This window comes from Lathyrus oleraceus, chromosome 4 (genome assembly GCF_024323335.1).
Source record: "Lathyrus oleraceus cultivar Zhongwan6 chromosome 4, CAAS_Psat_ZW6_1.0, whole genome shotgun sequence".
Lineage (NCBI taxonomy): Eukaryota > Viridiplantae > Streptophyta > Magnoliopsida > Fabales > Fabaceae > Lathyrus > Lathyrus oleraceus.
The window spans coordinates 395,106,819-395,131,475 of NC_066582.1; the positions used below are offsets into that span (position 1 = coordinate 395,106,819).

The following is a 24,657-nucleotide window of genomic DNA, read 5'->3' on the forward strand; positions in this document are numbered from 1 at the left end:
CCCTTCAATCATCAGCGCATATAGTAATATTGATAATGGCTGGCAGGATCCTCCTTTGACACATGTCTTCTGTATTAGACATATTGCTCAATATTTTATGTAGGAGATCAACGACAAAACGTTGTGGAAGAAGGTTGTCAACACAGATTACGCATTATCAGAACCTTCTTTCAAATACTACCGCAAAGAAATAAGATTGTCAAACACGGATGCAGTATGGTGGATCGACAATATTCTATTGGAGAAGTGGACTAGGGCATACGACAACGGTCAACATTGGGGCCACATGGCAACAAATCTTGTGGAATCAATAAACTCTGTCTTCAAAGACATCTAAAACCTACCTATAACCGCTTTGGTGCAGACAACATATTTCAGGCTAGGGGCGTTGTTTGAGACTAGACGTTCCAAATGGAGTTCAGTGTTGCAATCTGGGCAGTTGTTCAGTGATGCTTCAATGAAATTCATTAGACACGAAGATGCCAAAGCAAACATAGACGTGGTCACGGTGTTTGACCGTACTAAAGGTTGGTATAATGTTTTCGAGTCCATGGATCACAATGAGGGCATGCCGATGGGACAATACAAAGTGGAACTAGATAGATGTTGGTGCGACTGCGGGAAGTTCCAAGCCTTTCGTACGCCCTGCTCCCATGTCATTGCGGCATGTTCAAAGGTTTGAAGGGATTCATCCTACTTATTATCTAACATTTACAAAGTCATAAGCCTATCAAATGTTGACAAAATTAGTTTTTCAGTAGTGGCAAAAGAGGATTACTGACCAGAATATCAAGGGGACATTGTCTGGCACAACGAAGTTATGCGAAGAAAGAAAAATGGTCGTCCAAACAGCACCCGTATTTGAACTTAAATGAATACGGCGAACAAAATGGTTAGATTATGTAGTTTATGTTGTTAGCCAGGTCACAATCGTACTAACTGTCCTAGTGTTAGAACGAGCACAACAAGATAAATTCACATGTACCTCTTTTGTAATATATAAAAAACAAAATTTATTTCATATTATAAGTTTGTGAGAAAATACCATTACATAAACAACAACACAAACAACTACAATAATTAAAATACCCTTACTATAACTAAGTGATTACAATCATCAAAACAATTTTGAACATATTATGCACCATCCTACGAACGTCTCTGTCAGTCTTAATATCCACCCATTCACCCACTTCTCCATTTTGGTTGAACGTGGACTCAAGCCATTGAATCCTTCTAATCCTTTCACCATCAGTAATTTCCCCTTCTAGCCAACGGTCTAACGTCCGATTAAGACTTTCGAACGAATCTATATTCCAAAGTCGAATCTTTATCAGAGGCGTGACGACAGAAAAAATTAAATCAACATTTCTCTTGTGAATGTGAAAAGACATGGTTAGAACTAAAAAACTTGAAGGAGATTGAAGTTGAATGAAAGAAGATGTGGTTGTAGGATAAAAGTTGTGTGAAAAATATGGCTGAAGGGCGACGTATTTATAGAAGAAGTATGAAAATGCATGCGCCAAAGAGCTAGGCACCACACATGTCAACACATGTAGGCGCTAGAAGCATGGACGCAAGCACATGAATGCGCTAGAAGCATGGACGCAAGCACATGAATGCGCCAGCACCCTTGACGCCTCCATGCATTGCTTTTAAAGCACACGCCAGTGGTGCTGGCACCTCCTCTTGGTTTAAAATGAATGTGTCAGTTCATCTGGCGCATCTGTTTTGAAACTTGGTTATTTCAGTAAAAAAAATTGAAATATTGATTATTTTAGATTTTTTTTAAGTAGTTATTTTAAAAAAAAAATCATTTTATTTTAGTTATTATATTTTATTATTTTAATATTGGTTTGAATTAGTTTAACTTTTTTTTATTGTAAGAATTTGATAAATTATTCTTAAATGAAGTATAGAACTATGTTATGTTATTATATATATTATCGATATTGTTGTATTAACTTTGTAATAGGTTTTTGAAATTATTCTTAAATGAAGTAGCTATCTGAAGTTTACAAAGTCGCCAGCCTTTCAAATGTTTATAAAATTAGTTTTTTGGTAGTGGCAAAAGAGGATTATTGGCCCGAATATCAAGGGGACATCGTTTGGCACAACGAAGTTATGAGAAGGAAGAAAAAGGATCGCCCTAACAGCACCCGGATTCGAACCGAAATGGATACGGCGAACAAAATGGTTAGACTATGTAGTTCATGTCGTCAACCAGGTCACAATCGTAATAACTGTCCTAGTGTTGGAACGAGCACAACCAGATAAATTCAGATGTACCTCTGTTGCTATATATGGAAAACTAAATTTATTTCAAAGTAGCTCTGTTGCAATATATGGAAAACTAAATTTACTTCATAGTAGACGTCTGTGACGAAAAGACAGTTGTTCATAAAAAATAACACAAACAATTAAAACAACTAGAATACAAAAACTATGCGATTACAATCATCAAAACAATTTTGAACATGTAATGCATCATCCTACGAGCGTCTTGGTCGGTCTTAATATCCACCCATTCACGCACTTCTCCGTTTTGGTTGAACGTGGACACAAATCATTGTATTCTTCTAATCCGTTCACCCTCTAACCAATTGTGCAACGTACGATTAAGACGTTCAAACGTATTTGTGTTCCAAATTCGAACCTGTATCGGAGCCGCAACGACAAAAAATATTACATCAGCATTTCGTTTCTGAATGTATGTAGACATTGTTGAAACAAAGAAAATTGAAATTGATGTTTGAACTAGACTAGAAGATGAATTTGAGTGAAAATAATTGTATGCAAGGCGTGGTATTTATAGAGACGGAACATCTATTTGACAAAACACGTGGGCGCCACATGAATTGGCGCCCACCATACAAAACACACTCAGGCACCAGAGGCATTGACGCCTCCTCATGAGGGCCAATGCATGCGCCACAAACATTGGCGCCTCCTCATGAGGCCCAATGGATGTGCGCCAGTCACTACGCCAAATAAGGGAAAAGAGGGCGCTTATTTTGGCCTATAACAGCGCTTTTAAGCGCCCTCTAAAGTGGCGCTGGCATAGGTAAAGACAGCGCTTTGTTTTCCTGGAGAAAGCGCTGTCTAAAGTGGCCACATTATAGTGCGCTTTCAGAAAAAAGCGCCCTCTGGAGTGGTCCATAAAGGGACACCTTAGAGGGCGCTTTCTGGAAAAAGCGCCCTCTAAAGTTGTCAATGTAAAGTGTTTAGAGGGCGCTTTCAGGAAAAAGCACCCTCTAAAGTTGTCAATGTAAAGTGTTTAGAGGGCGCTTTCAGGAAAAAGCGCCCTCTAAAGTTTTCAATGTAAAGTGTTTAGAGGGCGCTTTCTGGACAAAGCGCCCTCTAAAGTGTTAGTTATTTTAAAAAAATTTGTTTGAAAAACAGTGGATATTTAATTGGTAACCTGTTCGCATGCTGCAAAAGTGTAAAATTCATATTGATTTCATCCTTTAATCCAATGTTATACACCATTAATCCATTGATATATACAACATGAATCCATTTATATACAACATTAATCCTCCATATATACAACATTAATATATGATTCTTTGATCAACAATATACAACAACATATTCATGATTTAGTAAAAGTACAACAACAATATACAACATATATACAACAACAGCATACAACAACAACATTCCATACATATATGTACAACAATATACAACCTAGCTATATGATTCTTTGATCAACAATGAATTGACACAATTCATCCTTCATTTCATCCAAATGAGCTCTTGAGTAAGATTTGTATTCCTCAAAGTACTACAATTAAGAGAATAAAACATATTCATGATTTAGTAACAAATTAGATGAAATATCCGATAATATTAAAATAAACCCTAAGTTATTATTCCATACCATTTTTGGGATGTCTATACGATTCAACGCAATGATATCTCTCATAAATCTCAATACAAAAAATCCGCAATCGACCGAATTATTTTGCTGAGGACACTACACAGAAAAACAAACAATATATATATAGTTAATTTCTTACAAACACTATTATAAGCAAAAAAAACAAACACTATTATAAGCAAAAATAAGATACTTAATATATACCTGAACTCTGACCCAGGTAATGTCCTTCCTATTACGATAATTTTTTTTCGATCTAAATTTTATTATTGCCCTAACAAAATAAAAACGTATATTGAGATCAATCTGACAGACATAATTAAATATACAAATACACACGAATATTTAGGGGAATTTCACTTACGCGTCAACCGTCTTCTTCATACTCGGATATTTACTCCAATCACCCGATAACGAATCGAGATAATACACTATTAGTCTCGAAAGATCCATAGCAACCAACACCCAGTGACCACTGTAAAATAAAACAAAAATTTAGATGAATAAAAATTTTCTACGTAAAAGATATACATAGATTAGAATGAAATTATTAGAAAGAAAATCTAACCCGTTGCCAGAATTAAACGGTAAAAAAATACAAACTGGGTGTAGTATTATCGTCGGCCGCCATGAATCTATCGACTAGATCATTCTTTACGGATGTTGGATTTTTCGTTATTAACGTTGCGTTGATACGGGAAGCAGCAATAAAATTGAAACGGTTACACAATTCAGTTCCCCGCATCAATGTTACATACATATACCTTAAATAGAAACATAATAAACATTAGACTACTCATTAAAATGTGTAAATAAATTATTCAACTAAGTAAATTATAGATTGATCGGAGTACCATATGTATGTATGAATGACAGCGATGCCCAATTCGTCGTGTTCAAAAAGTTGTTGCATGTCCTCCTTTGCAATTATTTCGAAATGAGCAGCTCCGAAAACACCTTCATCAAAATCTATACTACGAATGGCCCCGTGCATAATATCGGACTCATCCACCATTTTCTCAAGACGCATCATAATTTGAGATTTTGTCCCGGACGTCGTTGGAATATCCTTAGCAGCGCTTTTCAACTTTCGACTGGGAACCTAAAAATTCATATAAAATAAATCATGACTTTTTGTGATGCAACAGAATCGTTGCGTATATAATTCAATGGGTATATATATTTGTACCTCTTTTTGAGATGCAACCGACTCGATGCGTCTTGAAATCCCTTTACCAACTTTATGTGTGGGTCTTGTAGGAGTCTAACATTACCATGTAATAAGGATTGATTAAATATCATAATTGTAGCTGAATTGAAATGTGAATACTAAATATTCATAATCATTTAGAACATATATACCTCGGCATCAGGAAAAATTAGATCTGACGGCCAACCAACAAAGGATCCGACTGCATCTCGCATCAACGTTATCTCTGAAACAACGTCAGGTAATGGTAGAAGGGTGTTCGTATCTAATACAAGGTCAACCGAAACTTTCATATATCCCACCGGGAGGGGATTATGGTGAAGTAATTCACCCGAAGTATTGTGCACTTTTCCCTTGCCAACTATGCGATAAGTTGGTGACGATAGATACAGCGTACAAGGTGAAATGCCCTAAACCAATAATAAATGTTATTGTTAACGTGTATATGTGTCAAGTAAAAAAGTGCTATTTTAATTTCATAATAACATATATAATTACCTCGGGAAATTTCGGTTGACAATTGATACTAGCTCGGTCACTAGTATCTTTTGCCTCGGAAGCGCACCTTTCCTCTCTATACCTTGCATTCTCGTTTTGCAGTTGGAGTACTTGTGCCCTTAACTCCGCCAAGGTCTTCATCACCTCTTTGTTGGTAGGATTTTTTGTTTTTGGTTTTTTATAAAATGACGACGGAGTCACACCAAAACCCTTACCCCTCACACGACCGGAATACTCAGGAACATTTAGTACTCGACTAAGTACGCTCCTGCAATCCTGGACCTCGGTTGAAGGTAAGGTTTGGGATAAAGTCTCCTGAAATATTATTAGAGGAGATTAAAAATGAATTATATGTCTAACAAAATTTTCGATATAATTAAAGAAATAATGTTACATATACTTACACATTCATCATAAACATTTTGGACCGCTTCAACAACAGCCCCATCCTTCCCAACCCGAGCAGCCTTCCATAATACGTGCTCCGGAAGAGATGTTGCGTCACTTTTCTCCTCGGTTAGCTACACATTGAATTAGATTATAAGATCATCAATTATAACATATTGTGACAATGTATAAGCTCATAGCATTTGAATATACTCACAATTCTTTGTTGTAACCGTGCATATCCCGTACGCCCTTTTTTGTACGGATACGCGGGTTTTGATGCCCTTTTCCGATTTTTGTCGCTTACTTCCTGGATAAAAAAGTTTAAGGCATATTAGAACCAAGTAACTTAACAATTGTATAATACCATAATTAATAGACATTACATGGAATTTTTCGTTTCTTCGTTTGGCGACAAAGTTATTCCATTCATCGGCTGAAATAATCTCGGCATACTTCATTGGTCGTTCTGCTTCAACAAATTTTCCTTCCTCATCCTTGAGAAATTTGTTGGACAAAAAGGATCGAAATCCTCGGAGTCTTTTTCCGGCCAATTGAATACAATATTTTTGCCGGCTTTCATCGATGTGAAAGGATCTCTAAAAAACATACACATGGAGTGTGTTATTATAAAGTAATATTATAACAATATATGGTCAACAAATAGTCAACAAAAAAAACATATAACAATATATGGTAAGTACCTGTATCTCCGACCATATTTTTTCTTTGCCAACCTTCAAGTCCGGACTTCTCCAATTATCACATGTAATCGGAATATGTTGTCGAACTAGGAAACCAATGTAACTTGCCAACATTGAACCGTTAGGCTCAATTAGTTGGTCTTCAGCACTCCAATGTACTTCAAATTTTACACCCTTGTCTCTTGCACGAATGATTGACTTCATAACAGTCAATCCTCGTTTGATTTCTTTTTCAACATTGTTACGTGATCCATTCGCGTCATGGGTATCGTCTTGGTTAGCCATTTTATCTGTAATATAGAAATGATTCAATAAGACCCAAGTAAGACAATGATTCAATACTTGAACACATTCATATACCTTCCATTTCTCTCATGTTACAACAATCTAAACTCTTTTTTTTTTATCATTATTGAATACAAACTCACACACACCTACTGCATGCAAAAGATCAATGCAAACTTATGGTGTTTGGAACATGAACAAACTTGCATCCATAATCATCAAACTTCCAAGCACAAGCTCAAACACACTTCAAATGATATCAGTTTTCAATCAGAAATAAAAAACTCAGTTTGCCCTAAACAACGTTAATCAACATAATGCACAAAATGTAAAACTAAGTTTAGAAAATGCCCTAATCAAACACATGAAGAAAATGAATGGTAACGATGGAGAAGAGAAATACCTTCAAGGTGACGGTAACGATGGAGAAGAAAGTGAACAGTGACGGTGGACGCAGATAACTCAGTGAACGTGAACGCAGCAGCAGAAAAAGGCGACGGCGACGATGACGGTGAGGGAGGGAGAACGAACTGAGGACGAGAGTAATCGCAGTAGAGAGTAATCGCAGTAGAGAGAAAACCCAGTTACGTAAACGAAATAGCTTATAGAGAGGGAAAATAAAGAGACATGCAGTATATGTTATAATTTTAATGTTTACTAAAGGGGACCTTAGAGGGCGCTTTTGTAAAAAAAGCGTCCTCTAAAGGGGGCCTAAGAGGGCGCTTCTGAAAGCGCTCTCTAAGGCTTTCCAAAAGCGCCTTCTAAACTGGAAATGTACATGGACTTAGAGAGCGTTTTTTTAAAAGCGCCCTCTAAGGGTAACCTTAGAGGGCGCTTTCACTAAAGCGCCCTCTATTGTTGTCTCTCCATTTCCTCATTATTTTTTTTTTGGCTTCACTTTAGAGGGCGCTTTGTTACAAAAGCGCCCTCTAAAGGGGGCCTAAGAGGGCGCTTCTAAAAGCGCTCTCTAAGGCTTTCCAAAAGCGCCTTATAAACTGGAAATGTACATGTACATAGAGAGCGCTTTTAAAAAGCGCCCTCTAAGGTTACCCTTAGAGCGCGCTTTCAATAAATCGTCCTCTATTGGTGTCCCTCCATTTCCTCATTATTTTTTCGCTTCACTTTAGAGTGCGCTTTGTTACAAAAGCGCCCTCTAAAGTGCGCTGTCTATTCCAATAGTATGCTCCTTATTTTTTCTCTTCACTTTAGAGTGCGCTTTTGTAATAAAGCGCCCTCTAAGGGGCGATGTCTATTCCAGTTTTTGGCGTAGTGAATGCTTCTGGCGCCTCCTCTTACTGGTATGGGGGTGCGCCAATTCATCTGACGCATCCTCTACAAACTTGGTTATTTTGGTATTTTTTTTGAAAAATTGATTATTTTGAATATTTTTTAAAAAATTTGATTATTTTAAAAAAAAAATTCTACAATTGCTTTCAACTGATGACAGTTGATGAAACCAAGATAATGCAAATTAAAGAGTATTTGACCACTGAACTAAATAATCTAGGTGGAATATCGGATTCGTCGCGATGTGTTTTTACACCTGTTAACCCCAATATTAAATAAATACACACCTAACTTGCGATGAAGAAATATAGTAAATAAATCCCAATATTAAATAAATACACACCTAATTGTGATGAAGAAATATAGTAAATAAATCTCGCTGACTTTTGGCGTGGGATTCACATCCATTTTAAAATCCTTATTTATATATATATATATATATATATATATATATATATATATATATATATATATATATATATCACACAAAAATCCCAATCTAATTACAAGACCAAAAAAATGGAGGTGTTTATTTCCACATCAACAACAATAATGATGTGGGTTCTTACAGTTATACTTGCTGCCATTCCATGGTACCTCCTAAACAAGTTGTGGTTTAAGCCAAAGAGGTTTGAAAAACTTCTCATATCTCAAGGTCTTCATGGTGACGCATATAAGCTCTCACTATTTGACAACTCAAAACAAAACCATATGATGAAGTTGCAACATGAAGCTACATATAAATCCATTGGTCTATTCAAAGAAGCCGCACCTTCTATCTTCACACCTGTTCATCAAACCGTTCACAAATATGGTACATATATACATAAATACTATTTCTCCTTTTTATTTTCTTCAAAAGCTGTTCACACCAATATATAAATAGATAGCAAGTTCTGCATAAGTTGTTAAAGCCTGCTGATAAGTAAAGGATATGCAGGAAATAATTCATTTTTATGGGAAGGTACAACACCAAAGGTTGTCATCACAGACCCTGACCAAATTAAGCAAGTCTTTAACATGATTGAGGACTTCCCCAAACCTAAATTATATTCACTTGCCAAGTATTTGAGCAATGGTATTGTACAATATGAGGGTGAGAAATGGGCTAAACATCGAAAAATCATCAATCCTGCATTCCACATTGAAAAATTAAAAGTAAGACTATTTTTTTTTAATGTGGCCTTTGAATTTTCTTCTTCTTATAATCATATGATTTACTGCATACTGTAGGGTATGCTGCCTGCATTTACTTACAGTTGCGAAGAAATGATAAGCAAATGGAAGGAATTGTTGTCACCAGATGGAACATGTGAGATTGATGTTTGGCCTTTCCTTCATAATTTGACGCGCGATGTAATTTCTAGAACAGCATTTGGAAGCAGCTATGTTGAAGGAACAAAAATATTTGAACTTTTGAAGAGGCAGGGGTTTCTTTTGATGACAGAGAGATACGCAAACATTCCATTATGGTGGTAAGACTACGGTCTGATAATCAAAATTCAAATTAAAAGCATGTTCTAGTTTTTCCACTTAATGTTATCCTGTTAATATCAGATTTTGCACTTATTATAATATTGATCAAGTGCATTGGCACATTAACATTACTAGATATGGATTTTCTAGGCTTCTACCAACAACTTCCAAGAGGAGGATGAAGGAAATGGATAGAGATATATCTGATTCACTTGCGGGAGTAATTAAAAAACGAGAAGAATCATTGAAGAATGGTGAAACTGCCATTGACGATTTATTAGGCATACTTTTGCAATCAAATCATGCCGAAAATCAAGGACATGTTAACAGTAAGAGATTTGGAATGAGCGCCCAAGAAGTGATGGATGAATGTAAAACCTTTTACAATGCGGGGCAAGAGACAACTTCAGTTTTGTTGGTTTGGACAATGGTGTTATTAGGAAGGTATCCTGAATGGCAAGCGCGTGCAAGAGAAGAAGTCTTGCAAGTTTTTGGAAATCAAAATCCAAACTTTGAAGGGTTAAATCAACTTAAAATTGTTTGTATCACTTCATCCCACAATGATTATAAATCTTCACATTCTAATGATCTCTTAATACATAATATTTTTTAAACTAACTCAGAATTTATTGTTTCCTAAGGTAACGATGATTTTGTACGAGGTACTAAGGTTATACCCGCCTGCAGTTTACTTCAACCGAGCTATTCGAAAGGATTTGAAACTTGGAAACCTTTTCTTATCTAAAGGAACGCAAGTTTCTTTACCAATACTTTTGATTCACCAAGATCATGATATATGGGGTGATGATGCAAAAGAGTTCAAACCTGAAAGGTTTGCCGATGGAATTGCAAAGGCAACAAAAGGTCAAGTTTGCTATTTCCCTTTTGGATGGGGTCTTAGAACTTGTATCGGCCAAAACTTTTCCTTATTAGAAGCAAAGATTGTGATATCATTGCTACTGCAGAATTTTTCGTTTGAGCTCTCTCCTTCTTATGTGCATGTTCCTACCACTGTGCTTACTTTGCAGCCAAAGTATGGGGCTACAATCATTTTGCATAAATTGTAATGTCAACTATATCTGGCATAAGAACTTTGTTTGATGTGTGGTATGTTTTCGAGTTGGTGGTTTGTAGCTTTTTGTTGTAATTTATCTATATTTTTGTTTTTAGTTTGTCTTTCTAGAATGCATAGCACTTTTGATACTTTAATCATGATCATTCTTCTTTTTAGATTTAATTGACAGTTCTTAGTTTAATTAAATTGACTGTTAAGACTTGATGATTAAGGGACTGTGAATTGCAATGACCTTGCTTGGTCTTAAAGAGGCAGACATATATCATATCTGATACATAAGTAACATGAGAGGAGATTGGACCCAAAAAGACAACATCATGTAGCGAGCACGTGAGCTCGCCCGACCCATCTCACTACATCTTGAATATGGATCGTCTGGTTCAGCTCAAGCCCACAAATATGTGTCAACACACATGCAAGGAAAGGTAAACGCAACACCACTTGTCCACAAGCAAAACTACGCCCCTTATTAAGGGAGAAGATTGGCTCCTCTTATTCCCACGATCTTGTCAAGCAGGTGGGAATTGGAACCAGTTATTTAGAAACTGTTTGACCTGAATACTAAACCGTAGACCCTAAATCATAAACCATACAAATTTTAAATTTTCGTCCTTTATAGCTTTCGAAGGAACATGATACGATGAACAGTGCCCCAATAGAAAAGAATCATAGAGAAAGAGAAATTGCAAGGTACTTGTGATTTTTCATTGATAAAATAAAGGAAATACAATCTAAAAAACTACAAGAGTAGTGTGCTCTCTTAGAAGATAACTTCTTCTGGCGTAGTAACTTCCAAATAAACTTCTCACTCCCCTAAAAACATAGTAAACAATAACTTATATATCATCCATAACATCAACCAATAACTAACTATTTGAATTTAAACTAACACATTAAAATTATATTACTTATTTATTTTATTTATCCTTTGATAAATCCTCCAAATGACGTGTTTACCCTTCTCCTTAGTCTGTGTGCTATCAATGCCGCCTCCAAGAGAAACAACCTTGTCCTCAAGGTTGAAGGACGAAAATTAAACAGTGATGAAGTCCTTATCTTTCCAAGTAGCTTCCTCAATAGTCTTCTTCTTCCAATGGATATATAAGAGCTTGAGAAGTAGATATACCATGTCAGACCACTGTCCTTTGGCCTAAAGATGTCTCTGGTTCCCACACTGAGTTTTCATAATCTCTAAACTAGCAGGGAGAGTTGGATTAACAACATCATCACCAACCGCTTTCTTAAGCAAAGAAACATGGAAAACATGATGGATCCGAGAGGTAGGAGGTAACTCCAACCTGTAAGCAACAACCCCAACACGTTCAATCACCTTAAACGGGCCAAAATACCTTGGAGACAACTTGGGATATATTCTAGTCATAGCAGATTGTTGCACATGAGGTATCAGCTTTAAGAAAACCAAGTCACCAACTGTGGAAGAACGTTCTTTACGATGTCTATTTGCCTGTGTCTTCATCTGGTCACGAGCACGGGCTAGATGATGCTTCAGTTGTCGCAAGCATTCATTATGATCAGCCAAGTCTCGTTGAACAGCCTCCACTTTAACTTCGCCCGGTAAATAATTAGTGATTACCGAAGGGGAACGACCATACACCACTTCAAATGGAGTTGTACCTGTACAAGCATGAAACGTAGTGTTGTACCAATATTCAGTCCAAGAAAGCCACATGGCCCAAGTCTTAGGCTGGTCAGCAATAAAACATCGAAGAAAAGTCTCCAAACAACAGTTAACTGCTTTTGTCTGACCATCAGTCTGAGGGTGGTATGCAGTGCTGAGCTTCAAATATGTACCTTGTTGTTTAAAGAGTTCTTTCCAGAAATTACTAACAAAGATGGGATCTCTGTCACTCATAATAGATTTCGGAATTCCATGAAGTCGGACCACTTCTTTGGTGAAGGTTTCAGCCAAAGATCTTTCAGAATAGGGACGCTTAAGAAGGATGAAATGTGCATATTTTGATAGACGGTCTACCACCACAAAAATGGATTCGAATCCCTTGGACTTTGGAAGACCAGTAATGAAGTCCATAGAAATATCCGCGCACACTTGATTTGGTATTGGAAGTGGATGGAGAAGACCATTGGGTGTTGAAATTGTATACTTGTTGCATTGGTAGACAATACATTTCTGCACAAAATTCGGGATATCCTTTTTCATACCCATCCAATACAAATTAGAATCCAAATGACGATAAGTGCGATAAAACCCGGAATGCCCATCCTAAGGGGTACTGTGAAATTCCTTGAGAATTGTAGGAACAAAAGTAGATGAAGCAGACATAACTAACATGTCCTGATACAAAAGAGCCCCATTCTATAGTGAAAACTCAGGTTTTGTGGTTTCCCCCTTTTGTAAAGCCAAAATAATTAATTTTAAAAAGATCCAATTAAAATACCAACATCAACCCAGACCTACCTAAAATAACTTAATATTCTAAACGAATTTGTTAAAAATAAATTCAATTAACATTTAAACACTTATCATTAATCGAACTAAATCCTAGCCCTAGTGTTATTCCTAAAACCTGATTCAATCCTAAACAAACAAGTATAAAACTAAATAATCTCATAACAAGTAAAAAAGGTCCCCCTTTTACTTTTTGTTATTGGGGTTGACCCGATGGAAAATAGAAAGATTAGGTGGTCAAAATTTGGGTTATGACAACTTCTTAATTATTTTGAACATGGATGGGTCTCGGTTCCTAGGTCATGTAGGAGGAAATCTTCCAACATTTTGTCCTAAGGTGGGATCTTCATTGGGTACCCAAGTTGTCTTAAAGATAAGACTAGGTTATAGCTTATGAACCTTTGATTCCCAATGAGAGGTATGTTAGGCAAGTCCCCACATCTGAAGATGATCTCAATACCATCATACTCTCTTTAATACCAAGAGATATCATCTTCTCTGGGGGATACCATCCTTTGAGGCTAACTGAGGTTGTCTTGTTCCATAAAAGGTCCCTTCTTTAGAAGATGAGTCAATAACCATTTATACAACAAAAGAACACAACATAAAACTATTCCTCCCTTTTTCTCATGTCTCAGGATGGGGTAGCAGTACACATCAGCTAACAAGGTGGGAATTGGGTTCTTGGTGAGGAAGGTGCAAATGGTTTTCATGACTATGAAGTCGTCAATGTTTGGGAATAAGACAATCCCATATATAGGGAGTACTAGCACGACATTGCATGCCTCCCAATTCTTGATATCACCAAAGGAATAATCTTTCTCTACTAATAACTTGATTTAGAAAACCTGGGTATTTCCCTTGGTCTCCAAGTTAGGGGTCACCTCTCTTTTGTCCAAGTGTAAAGCAGTAACTATAACCTCATGCTTAGAAGTTCTTCTAAACCAAAGAAAGGAAGCTTGTTTTTCATGTTGATACCCAAAATATGCTCAAATTCTTCTAATGTTGAGGGACATTTGGAAATCTTGGAAAGTGAAGCACCTCAACAGAGGATCATAGAACTGAGCCAGGGTTAAGATAGTCAATGGATCTACTTCTTGTCTTAAGAGGACGAGGAGGTTCCCATGCTCTGCCCCAAAGTTAATCTTGTTGATGGGATGTAATCGATAAACTAACTCTTGCAAACTACCCAGCTTCGGAGATTTAAATCTGAAGGAATGTGCATTTCTTTTCTTTGACCCCATACAATTGAATGCTTACAACAATTGTAGTCTCTTAGATAAATGCAAATGCTAAATGTTTTGTTCATGAGAATGTAATGCATATGCATGGCTCAGGATCACATGGTATATCATGTTCTGGTCAATCAGAGTAACAATAGAAGAAAATAAATGTATCTTTGATTAGTGGAACCTCGTAGGTAAGCTATATGGTTGTAGATTCCTAGAGTCATGGATCTTCCTTAAGAATATCACCGCCTTGACAAAAATCCGTCAGACAGTAATACCCTTAAGATGATCTCATGTAGTTGAGTCCTTCGTATCAACCCCACGAGACATATATCTTCCAGGTCAATACTATGCAACCATAAATTCCAAGGTTCTAAAAGGTCCCTAGAGTCATGAATCATACTTGAAAATATTGTCTCCTTGACTAAATACTCATCAGACAACAATACCTCTAAGAGGGTCTACTCTAGGCAGGGTCTTCGTACCATCCCAATTAGGTATACACCTCATAGACCAATATTAAACAACCACCATATTAATCATAAGTTTCTTTCTCAGACTCTGGTGTAGATCCAATGTCATACAGTTCCAATAATCATAAAATATTTCACAACATATGAACAAGGAACAGTAGCAACACATAACAGATGATAAAATAGATGGAAGGAAATGAATACACAATGCCAATATTTTAATCGCAAAGCTAACCAAAATAAGGTTGACTCTCTAGATGAAGTGTAGTCCCCAGTAAAGTCGCCAGTTGTTGCGCTGAAAAAAAATACCTGGAGCGCTTGCACGCTCGAAGTGATAACATATTTGTCTCAAAAAGGAAATGACTAATGAGCCAATTAAGTCACCTAATCGATTGGGTCATAAGTATAATTGATTACTATCGTTGTGCAAAAAATACCTGGAGCGGTCGCATACTCAAAGTGATAACAGAGTCGCAACCGAACTTTATTTATTTTAGAAGGAAACAGAAAATATCGATAAAATCCTTAAAAAGAAAAATAAAATGGTTGTCGCAACCAAATTCGGGTCGGGAGTCGATTATGCAAGGGGAAGGTATTAACAACCCTCAAATCTGTTGTACTCAACATGAACAATTTATTTAGATTCGCGAATAGAATATTATCTTATATTTATTGTTTTCTTCTAGTTATTGAAATGTTAAAAAGGAAAAAGAAAAGGTCTCAAAAAAGTTTTTATTGGGATGTTTGACAAGATTGTGGGTCTTGTTCTTATGTATCCCCAGGTGCGATGAGGAATTCAAAGCTACGTAGTTCTGGTAAGACAAAGGATATTTTTGGGTTTTTTGTTATAATGTTTGACGAGATGTTGAATCTCGCTTCTATGTATCCCTAGGTGCGATGGGGAACTCAAAACTACATAGTTTTTGGTAGCAAATGAGTGTGGGTTGATTGATTTTAGTGAACAAATGTTTAGATTGTAGTCTAGCCATTAAATGGTACTTGTGTGCTTGCAATTGGAGGTTTAGGCATTTATTTGCATTGCAGTAGAACGGACTAAACAATGTTCGTTTGTGAAAAGGTTTTTTATCCTGTGGGGGCGGGAAAAAGATAGTTTGATTGGTTTAGATGTTTCTAAATGGACAACGAATGCTCAAACGGTCGAGCTATACGGCTCGTATCCAAACAATCGGGGAAAATATTGGTATATATCAAACCATTCCTTTTCACCCAATTAATTGTGAAAGGGTTATATATGATTGAATTTTTTTAGATGGAAGATGAATACTTGAATGGTCGAGCTATACGGCTTGTATCTAAGTATTCGGGGAAGAAAGAGACATACACCCAGTTATTCCTTTTTCGTCCGATTTATTATGAAAATGAGATCGCTCAAGATTTTTTTTGTGAAAGAGTTTCAATACAAATCAATTTAAGACTTTTAAATAGATGATGAATGCTTGGATGGTCGAGTTGTACGACTCATATCCAAACAATCGAGGAAAAGAGTGGTATACACCAAACTGTTTCTTTTTCATCTAGTTTGTTAAAAGATGTTTAAAAATGATTAGGTATTTTATTTTGATTTAGAAAAATTAACTTGATATAAATCAAGTTTTGGTTTGCTTTGATTTGGAATTCATCGAAAGATGGTGTGTTTGAGTTTTGAAAGCTCTTGATGTTGATCAAGGTTTTATTTAAAAAATAAATAGTTGATTTTATTTTAGTAAAATGTTTTTATTAAATAAAACAATAAATAAAAAAATCATAAAAATAGTGAAATAAAAATAATATGGAAAGTGAGGGTGCATGAGAATAATATGGGGTGATAAAGCTAGCAAAAATCAAATGCATGGGCCCAAAGGCCCAACATAAACAAAAAGAAAATTAAAAAACATTGTGAAAGAAAATAAGGGGGCGAAAAACGCCAAGGCCCAACGTTGGCCCATAAGATAGAATGGCATGTCCCAAAGGAGTTGAGGAAGTCAATGGCTTGACTCAACCTTCTCCATTGGATTCACCTATTCCAAGATAAAATGGCCCAAACTAAAGGCGCATGAGGACTATGGTCCCTTCATGGGACCCTAGGTCAATGTAGTAAGTATGTGAATTCAGTGGTTAGGAAGGTGGCCACATGTGGCTAAGGAAAAAGGAAAGGAAGAGCAACAAAAGAGAAGGAACTCATGTGTGACAAACTAAACCCTAACTCCCAAAATCTTTCAATACAACCATAACTTTAATAAATCAATACAGTCAAGGGTATGACAATGGTAAACGGCAAGCAAACAACAAGGAAAGTGAAGGAAAATGAAAGAAGAAGACCTCGTCGAAGTATGAAACTCCAGAGAGACTCCGACAAATAAACCTCAAGTAAGTCCTCTGAATCTTTTCTTATGCTTTTATTTTTGTTTGCTTGCTCTATGTCCTTTCGTCTCTTTCTTTTTCTTTATGACTCTGGTGAGGTAATGAGTGTTGTGAGAGGCTTAGCTCAAACTAACTCAAGTTTATATGATGAACTTGAGTAGTTTCTTAAGAGAGTTATAGATGAGGTTTGGGTTGAATTTTGCGTAGGGGTTCACTTATGGATTTCTTCTGTGTGTCTATGAGTGATTAGAGGGAGGGATTTTATAGGTGAATGTTGAGGAATAAATTTGATCCTCGTGAATGAATTTTGGGTGAAAAGGAATTTGTTGAGAGTGACTTGGAGGGAAATAGTTTGTGATCTGTGTAAGTTGTGAATGAGGGATGGATTGTGTGAGGTTTGATGAAAAATGTGAGTTGAGGGTGGTATATGATGGATTAGTTGATGATGCCATGGCCATATTATGCCAGTGTTTCGCTCTTCACTGATTCAACATTGTTTTTATTTTATGTTCCACTTGTTTTTGTATGTAACAATGTTGCTTATGTTGATGATGATATTATGGATGGAATGGCATGTTTGCAGGGTGCAGTAAAATGTGATTGATGATGTTATGTTGATGTTTGGATGTGGTAGGGTCATTTATGTTGCATGAAGATGGTGCAGGGTGAATGGTATGGCATTAAGAGGGTGTGAAGCTCGTGTTACACAACAAGCCAATTTCAATTCCCTTTTTTTATTCTTTCGATTTAATTAATCTTATTTATTGTATGCAAAATGTATTAGGGGGGTGTAATAGTTATGTAATACTTTGAATATTATATGTAATGCAAACATTTATTTTTGTAAGTTATAACAATTTGTTCAAATAACTCATTTCAATTTGGATGTATGTATGGTATTATATCTTACGTTTAAAGGTAAATGGAACAATTTTTAGAACAAAATCATTTTGTTCACAATGTATGGTGGATACAAAATGATATGGTGAAGAATGCAATGGCTTTAAAAATGTAAAAAATATGTATGAATGAAAATGACATTGAGGTTCATATAATGACATGAAATAGGCATACAAACTATGATTATTTGGTTTTTCTAATGCAAGGCCTTAAAAAGAAAGAATAAAGTCGTTTTTAAAATAAAATGAACTCCAAATTCTAATGGTGATGAAATGCATAAAGTGATCATGAATACCAATGGCCAAAGGTCCAAAAAGACTTATTATTATGGTCAATGTAAACCAACATGAATGAATATGGGATAGCTTAGAAGTTACTAAACTAACATAATGCAATGCAATGGATAGTCTTGATCGAATTTCCCTAAGTTTCAATTGCCATAGGCTTAAGAATGCAAGGGATGTGATGCAAGATGAACTAAAGAAAAAGATAGAAGTGGGACAAAATTAGGATATGACAATTAGGTACCACAAATAATCGATTATTTGTGCCTAATTTGGAAAGTTTGAATAGAGAGCCATTACTAATCACTAAAATACTATCATAATCAGTTATGTAATTGACTTTCTTCGTGTAATCAATTAATGGTAGGATCTAATCGATTAGGTAGTTCAAAAAATTCTTTTAACGAAGCTGACAGTTTCCTAATCAACTGGCTTAGGCTTAAAAATATTTTATAGTGTTTTGTTAGTTAAAAGGATACTTTAAAAAATGTTTTGTGTGTGAGTGTGCATGTGCGTTTGCGTGAGCGTGGGCGCGGGCTTGTGCTTGTATGTGTGTGAGTGTGTGTGTGTGTGTGGACACGGGCGCGGGCTTGTGCTTGTATGTGTGCATGTGCATGTGTGTGTGTGTTGCACGTGCCCATGCGCGTACGTGCGCGCGTGTGCGTGTCAGAGAGAAAGAGTTTTCTTAATATCTTAGGAGTTACTCTTCTACTTTTACAAGACTGTGGTCACTCAAACAGACATAGGCTACTCTCATACTTTTAAAAAAATGTGGTCACAATATCTTAGTATCTTATGAACATGTGACATACGCTCCAACTCTTCCTCTGTGTCTTGTCAAAGATCCGAAGATAACTTGAAATGTGCCACAAATTGAGTAGAAATAGGTTTGTAATCATTCATATTAAACATATCAAGCACTCTCAATGTATTTTTAGTTAGATAAAAATAGTTTACCAGCTTGACGGTCCCTATGAATTTCCATATCAAGAATTTTCTTTATTGCACCTAATTTTTTCATCTTAAACTCATCACTGTTATAATCAACTTCAATATTGACAGCTTCAGAGAATTGTGGAGATTTCTTTTTTCTTTTTTTTTTCCATGTTTTTTTCAAGGTAAAATAGTTAGAAATATTATGCCCTGATTTCTTGCAATAGCGACAAATTTTGTTGGATTTGCATCTTTTGAATTTGAATATGGAATTTTTGTAACTCGTACTCCCTATTTCTTGAATTCTACCTCTAACACTTAAGCCTTCACCCTTGTCCACCTAATGAATTTCAAGATTAAATTTTTATTTGAATAATAAATTATATTTAACATCTTCAAAGGATAAGATATCATTATTACCCTACTGAATAATTTCTTTGAAGTGTTCGTAGATAAAGGAAAAGAGACAACCAACAAAACTGCTTTATATTCATCATCAATTTTAATATCATTATTTTCCAGACCCGTAATAATAGAGTTAAACTCATCAAATGAAATTGAATAGGAGTATCTTCAACCATTCGAATGGTATATAAGAGCTCCTTAAGGTGAAACTTGTTTATAAGATTCTTGATCATGCATGGAGTTTCTAACTTCATATATATAATCCCGCGGAGGTTGTTTTATTGACTACTCCTTGGAGAACCTCCTTAGATAAGGACCTGGATCCTCTCCGGCTTGTGTCTCCTGCTCATCATTCTGCTCCAATCCAAGCCCTTAAATTGATCTTATGATAGGAGAGAGAAAATGATGGAAGAAAGAACAATCATCTATTTATATATATTAAATTCAGTGCATCAAACTATCTTGCGAGACTTCATCTTCATGTATGTCACATCATTTATTTTCCAATGTGGCATCTCTCAAATTCATCTTCAATTTTTAAAAGGTCAAAACATATTGTTTCTCTCTATAAAAGCTCATGGGTTCGAATCCAAACAAATGGAAAAATACAATTATCTAATATTTGATTATTAATTTTATTTATTTTAAAAAATATCATAATAATTTACTTACAATAAATATATTATTACTCCAACTAAATATATTTTTAAAAAAAATAAAAGAGATGTTCAGATCCACACTTTAAAATATTTTTTTATTTCCTTAAAATGATATTAACAAAAGAACCACTTGAAAAATACTTTTAATCTTAAAGTATATATTCCATAAAAAAATATTTCAATTGGTAAAATAAAATCTTGTATGTCGCTCTCAAGTTTTTTATTCGTAATTAATTCATATTATTGTCTCATTTATTTATAATAAAATATTATAATATAAATTTGTTGTTCATATTTATAAAATTAAAAATTTTAATATATATAAAACTCAATACAAAATAAATAAAAATTAATTAACAACCGCTCATCGCGCGAGTCTCAATCTAGTTAAATTTAAAGATGCGCGCGTCTCAATCTAGTTAAATTTAAATCCAAGGATCTGATATCACACAGAGGAGATGGTAGCAGAGCATTTTTTTTTCATAGATAAGCAAAGTATGATCAAAGAAAGCATATTTTTATCTAATTCTTCCCTCGGTTCATCGGTCATGGAAGCTGATTTCTTCATCATTCCATCTAAAGCTTTCTTTAATCAGTTTTAAGTAAGGACTACCCTCATTTGGACTCGCCAAATATAAAAACAACATTTTTCTCTTAAATGGAACAAAAAATCTTCATCAAAACTAATCAGTCAACACTGTGTTATTGTGATAATTGTGTATCAAGTAGGAATGCTTCAAGTGACACGTCCAACATGCATCAAGTAGGAGGTGTAATGGTTGGAGGTAGTCAAAGGTTGTAGGTGCCATATGCATAGCAAACTAAGTGAAAAAGGATTTAATATAGTCCACAAGCTTAATTGCTTATATGAAGCTAAAATGAGAACCACACACTGTGTTTTTGTCTGTCTATAGAGAACTGATTTTCCCAGATGGCCAAAACCAGAGACAAATATCTTATCTGTTAAGTTGTTGTGTTAAAGAACAAGTAAAGAAACAAAAACATGTTGAGCAAAAATCTAACAGAAATCAAAGAAGATCATGAACATGGTTATGATAGACACAAAGATTTGAAGGCTCTTGATGAATCAAAAGCAGGTGTAAAGGGCCTTGTAGACGCTGGTTTATCCAAGCTCCCTAAAATATTCATTCATGAACAGGATAAAACAACCACTTCCAACAATCTCAGTATTCCACTCATTGACTTTGGACCTCTATTTACAAATCCAACAAATTCAAGTTCACGTTTTGAGATAATTGAGAAAGTAAAGTATGCAAGTGAGAAATGGGGGTTCTTTCAAATAGTCAACCATGGAATTCCAACCACTGTTTTGGATGAAATGCTTGATGGGGTGGTTAGATTTCATGAACAAGACACTGAGATCAAGAAAGAGTTTTATTCTCGTGATGTTACTAAAAGGGTGTATTATAACACCAATTTTGATTTGTATGTTACTCCAGCTGTTAATTGGAGGGATACTCTCTCTTGTGTTATGGGCCCTCAGTCTCTTGATCCTCAGAAACTGCCTACAGTTTGCAGGTATATTTATTATCTATTTCATCTTGTTCCTTTTTTAAGTATTGTTGTTTCTTTTACAAACAAGTGGAATTAATATATAGCTAATACTCTTTTTATTCTTTATATGTTCTTGCACATGTCACTTGTTTTTACTTGAAAATATCATTCTGGTGTAGATTATTCAGGATTTGAAGAATAGGCTTTCTGATTCAAGATTTAAATATCGATTTGATGACCATAGTTGTCAAGTACAGCATTTGAATATCGATTTCTGGCACAATACAAAACAGATTTTTGAGTTTCAATGTTTCAAAGCTGTATACAGGATGGTGTAAAAAACACATACTAGTGAACTGTGTTTTCAGTTTGCTTTCCAAATACATATCACCTTTATCTTTACTTGTATAGTACTACTAATACCTACGGGTCACGGGCAGACATGCCCTGTTCAGGTCCGCCCCGTAAAAGACCTCAAGAAAACGAGACATGGGAGCGGGCATAGTAGAGGGTATGGGCCGAAAATTTTATCTCGTCCCACAAAAAACAGGGCAGGGCAGGCGGAGCCTGCACCCCTAATTCCTGATAGCCGATACTTGTATCTTCTTTATTTCTGTGTGGCCATGGACTTCTGTTCCTGGCCTTTTATTGTAACCCTAGACAAATATCGTTGGATGTCCCCGGTTTTATTTTAAATGCATTTATGTTATTGCAGCTATTGTTTATTTTAGATCCGCTTATCTGCCCTCGAGGGTGTTCCCGACCGAGGGTGGATATCTTTGAAAAGATACATTCGTCTCATAGACTGCTTGGATTGTTTGTTTGATCTTGATTGAAATTTGTAGGTTGAAACTAAGCCATTATTAACTTTATTTCTTGCAGAGATATAACAGTTAAATATTCGGAGTATGTTAAGAAAGTGGGAATAGTTCTGTTTGAATTGCTTTCTGAAGCATTAGGCCTCAATTCCAGTTACCTCAAGGACATAGATTGTGCAGAAGGAATTTTTCTAATTTCTCATTATTACCCACCTTGCCTTGAGCCCGAACTGACTTTTGGCACAAGTGCTCATTCTGACAGCAGCTTCCTCACTATTCTTCTTCAAGATCAACTTGGTGGCCTCCAAGTTTTCCATGAAAATCAGTGGATTGATGTCACACCGATTCCCGGTGCTTTGGTCGTTAACCTCGGTGACTTAATGCAGGTAAATCCATCCATTTTCTGCTAGAATATAATGGAAGAAGCTTTCAAGTCCTTTAGAAGAAACTCACTTATTGTCCATCAATGTCTAAACACTTTTTTTTTGCAGCTAATCACAAACGATAAGTTTCTGAGCGTTAAACACCGAGTTCTGGCACAAAAAATTGGACCAAGAGTTTCGGTAGCATGCTTTATCAGGCAGCATCTTTCCCCTGAGAATTTAAAACGATATGGACCTATATGTGAGTTGCTTACACCAGAGAATCCTCCTATTTACAAGGAAACATCAGTGAAGGATTTGGTCTCACACTACTATGGGAAAGGGCTAGATGGTAAGTCTGCACTAGATCACTTCAGGCTGTAAAGTAAGAGAAATCAATGAATAAATTAGCAGATAGGAATGAAATTTGGTTGAAATGTGTAAAAGTGAAAATGCAACATGTCTTGTTTGTAAACTCTCTCCCATCTTGGTTTCATGTATTACCTTTACTTTCAATTTCAAACAACATTTGGTGTAAACTAAGTTGATGAAGCAGTGAGTAAGAGTTCTAAAGTATATGTAAAGAAATAATTAATGCAGTTGATATTTTATAAAAATGGACAATTTTTTCTTTTTCAAGTCTTATATTTTAAGAACGGATGGAGTAAACTTAATATATAGTAAAATATACACATCAATTATACTAAATTTAAACTAATCGTATTGCTACTGCAACTGAAATAATAATACAAGGCTATAATAAAATCTTCCATATAACAAAGTGATAGTCTAGTAATATATGTCTCATGCAAAAGTGTAAAACATGATTGGAGTATTTCCAACCAATGTGGTACTATTATCCACACTACTCACACTTGATATATTCTCAACACTGATCAGAGGGAGAAAGTGGCATGATTAAGATTCAATTGTAAACATTGTACCATAATGTGTAATTGAATCAAGATTTCAGTTTTAAATCACTTTGATTTTTTTTCTCTTTTCTTCTCTCTTTTCCTTTACTTTGTGGTTTTCTTGTTAATCAAGAAATCGATTATACTATGTTTTTTAAGCATCGCCCTCACAAAAAATTGGTGCGGTGATCATGGAGGAGGAGATGTCATGAATAAAGAATGAGATTGAGAACTTTACTAGTGTGAATGATTTCGGTTTGTGGCGCTTGAAGATGCAAGCCCTATTGGTTCAGAAGGGTTTGTTAGAAGCGTTGAAAAGATCGAAGAAAATGGATGTTGTCCTAACGAAGAAGGAGAAGACTACGATGATCGAGAAAGCCCACAATGGAGCAAACTCGAGGGATTGTATATAACAAAATCTTTGGTCAATCGTCTCTACCTGAAGCACGATTGTTGTTGTGTGCTTTACCAAGATCTCATGCTCACTTCAAATAAATCCTCTTGTATAGAAGAGAGTCTCTGACCTTTAAAGAAGATCAATCAATCTTGTACTCGAAGGACTTGAACG

General features: G+C 35.6%; 2 protein-coding genes across 2 annotated transcripts; both read left to right on the forward strand.

Moving 5' to 3' along the window:
* Positions 1-8,767: 8,767 nt before the first annotated feature.
* LOC127075642 (11-oxo-beta-amyrin 30-oxidase) lies at positions 8,768-10,972 on the forward strand. The gene is made up of 5 exons (XM_051017096.1): positions 8,768-9,071; positions 9,198-9,415; positions 9,491-9,732; positions 9,884-10,271; positions 10,375-10,972. The coding sequence occupies exons 1-5, from the start codon at positions 8,777-8,779 to the stop codon at positions 10,798-10,800; spliced, it is 1,569 nt and encodes a 522-aa protein (XP_050873053.1). The 5' UTR covers positions 8,768-8,776; the 3' UTR covers positions 10,801-10,972.
* Positions 10,973-21,062: 10,090 nt separating this feature from the next.
* On the forward strand, positions 21,063-23,751 carry LOC127075645 (1-aminocyclopropane-1-carboxylate oxidase homolog 1). The gene is made up of 3 exons (XM_051017098.1): positions 21,063-22,019; positions 22,878-23,199; positions 23,305-23,751. The coding sequence occupies exons 1-3, from the start codon at positions 21,484-21,486 to the stop codon at positions 23,557-23,559; spliced, it is 1,113 nt and encodes a 370-aa protein (XP_050873055.1). The 5' UTR covers positions 21,063-21,483; the 3' UTR covers positions 23,560-23,751.
* Positions 23,752-24,657: the final 906 nt, after the last annotated feature.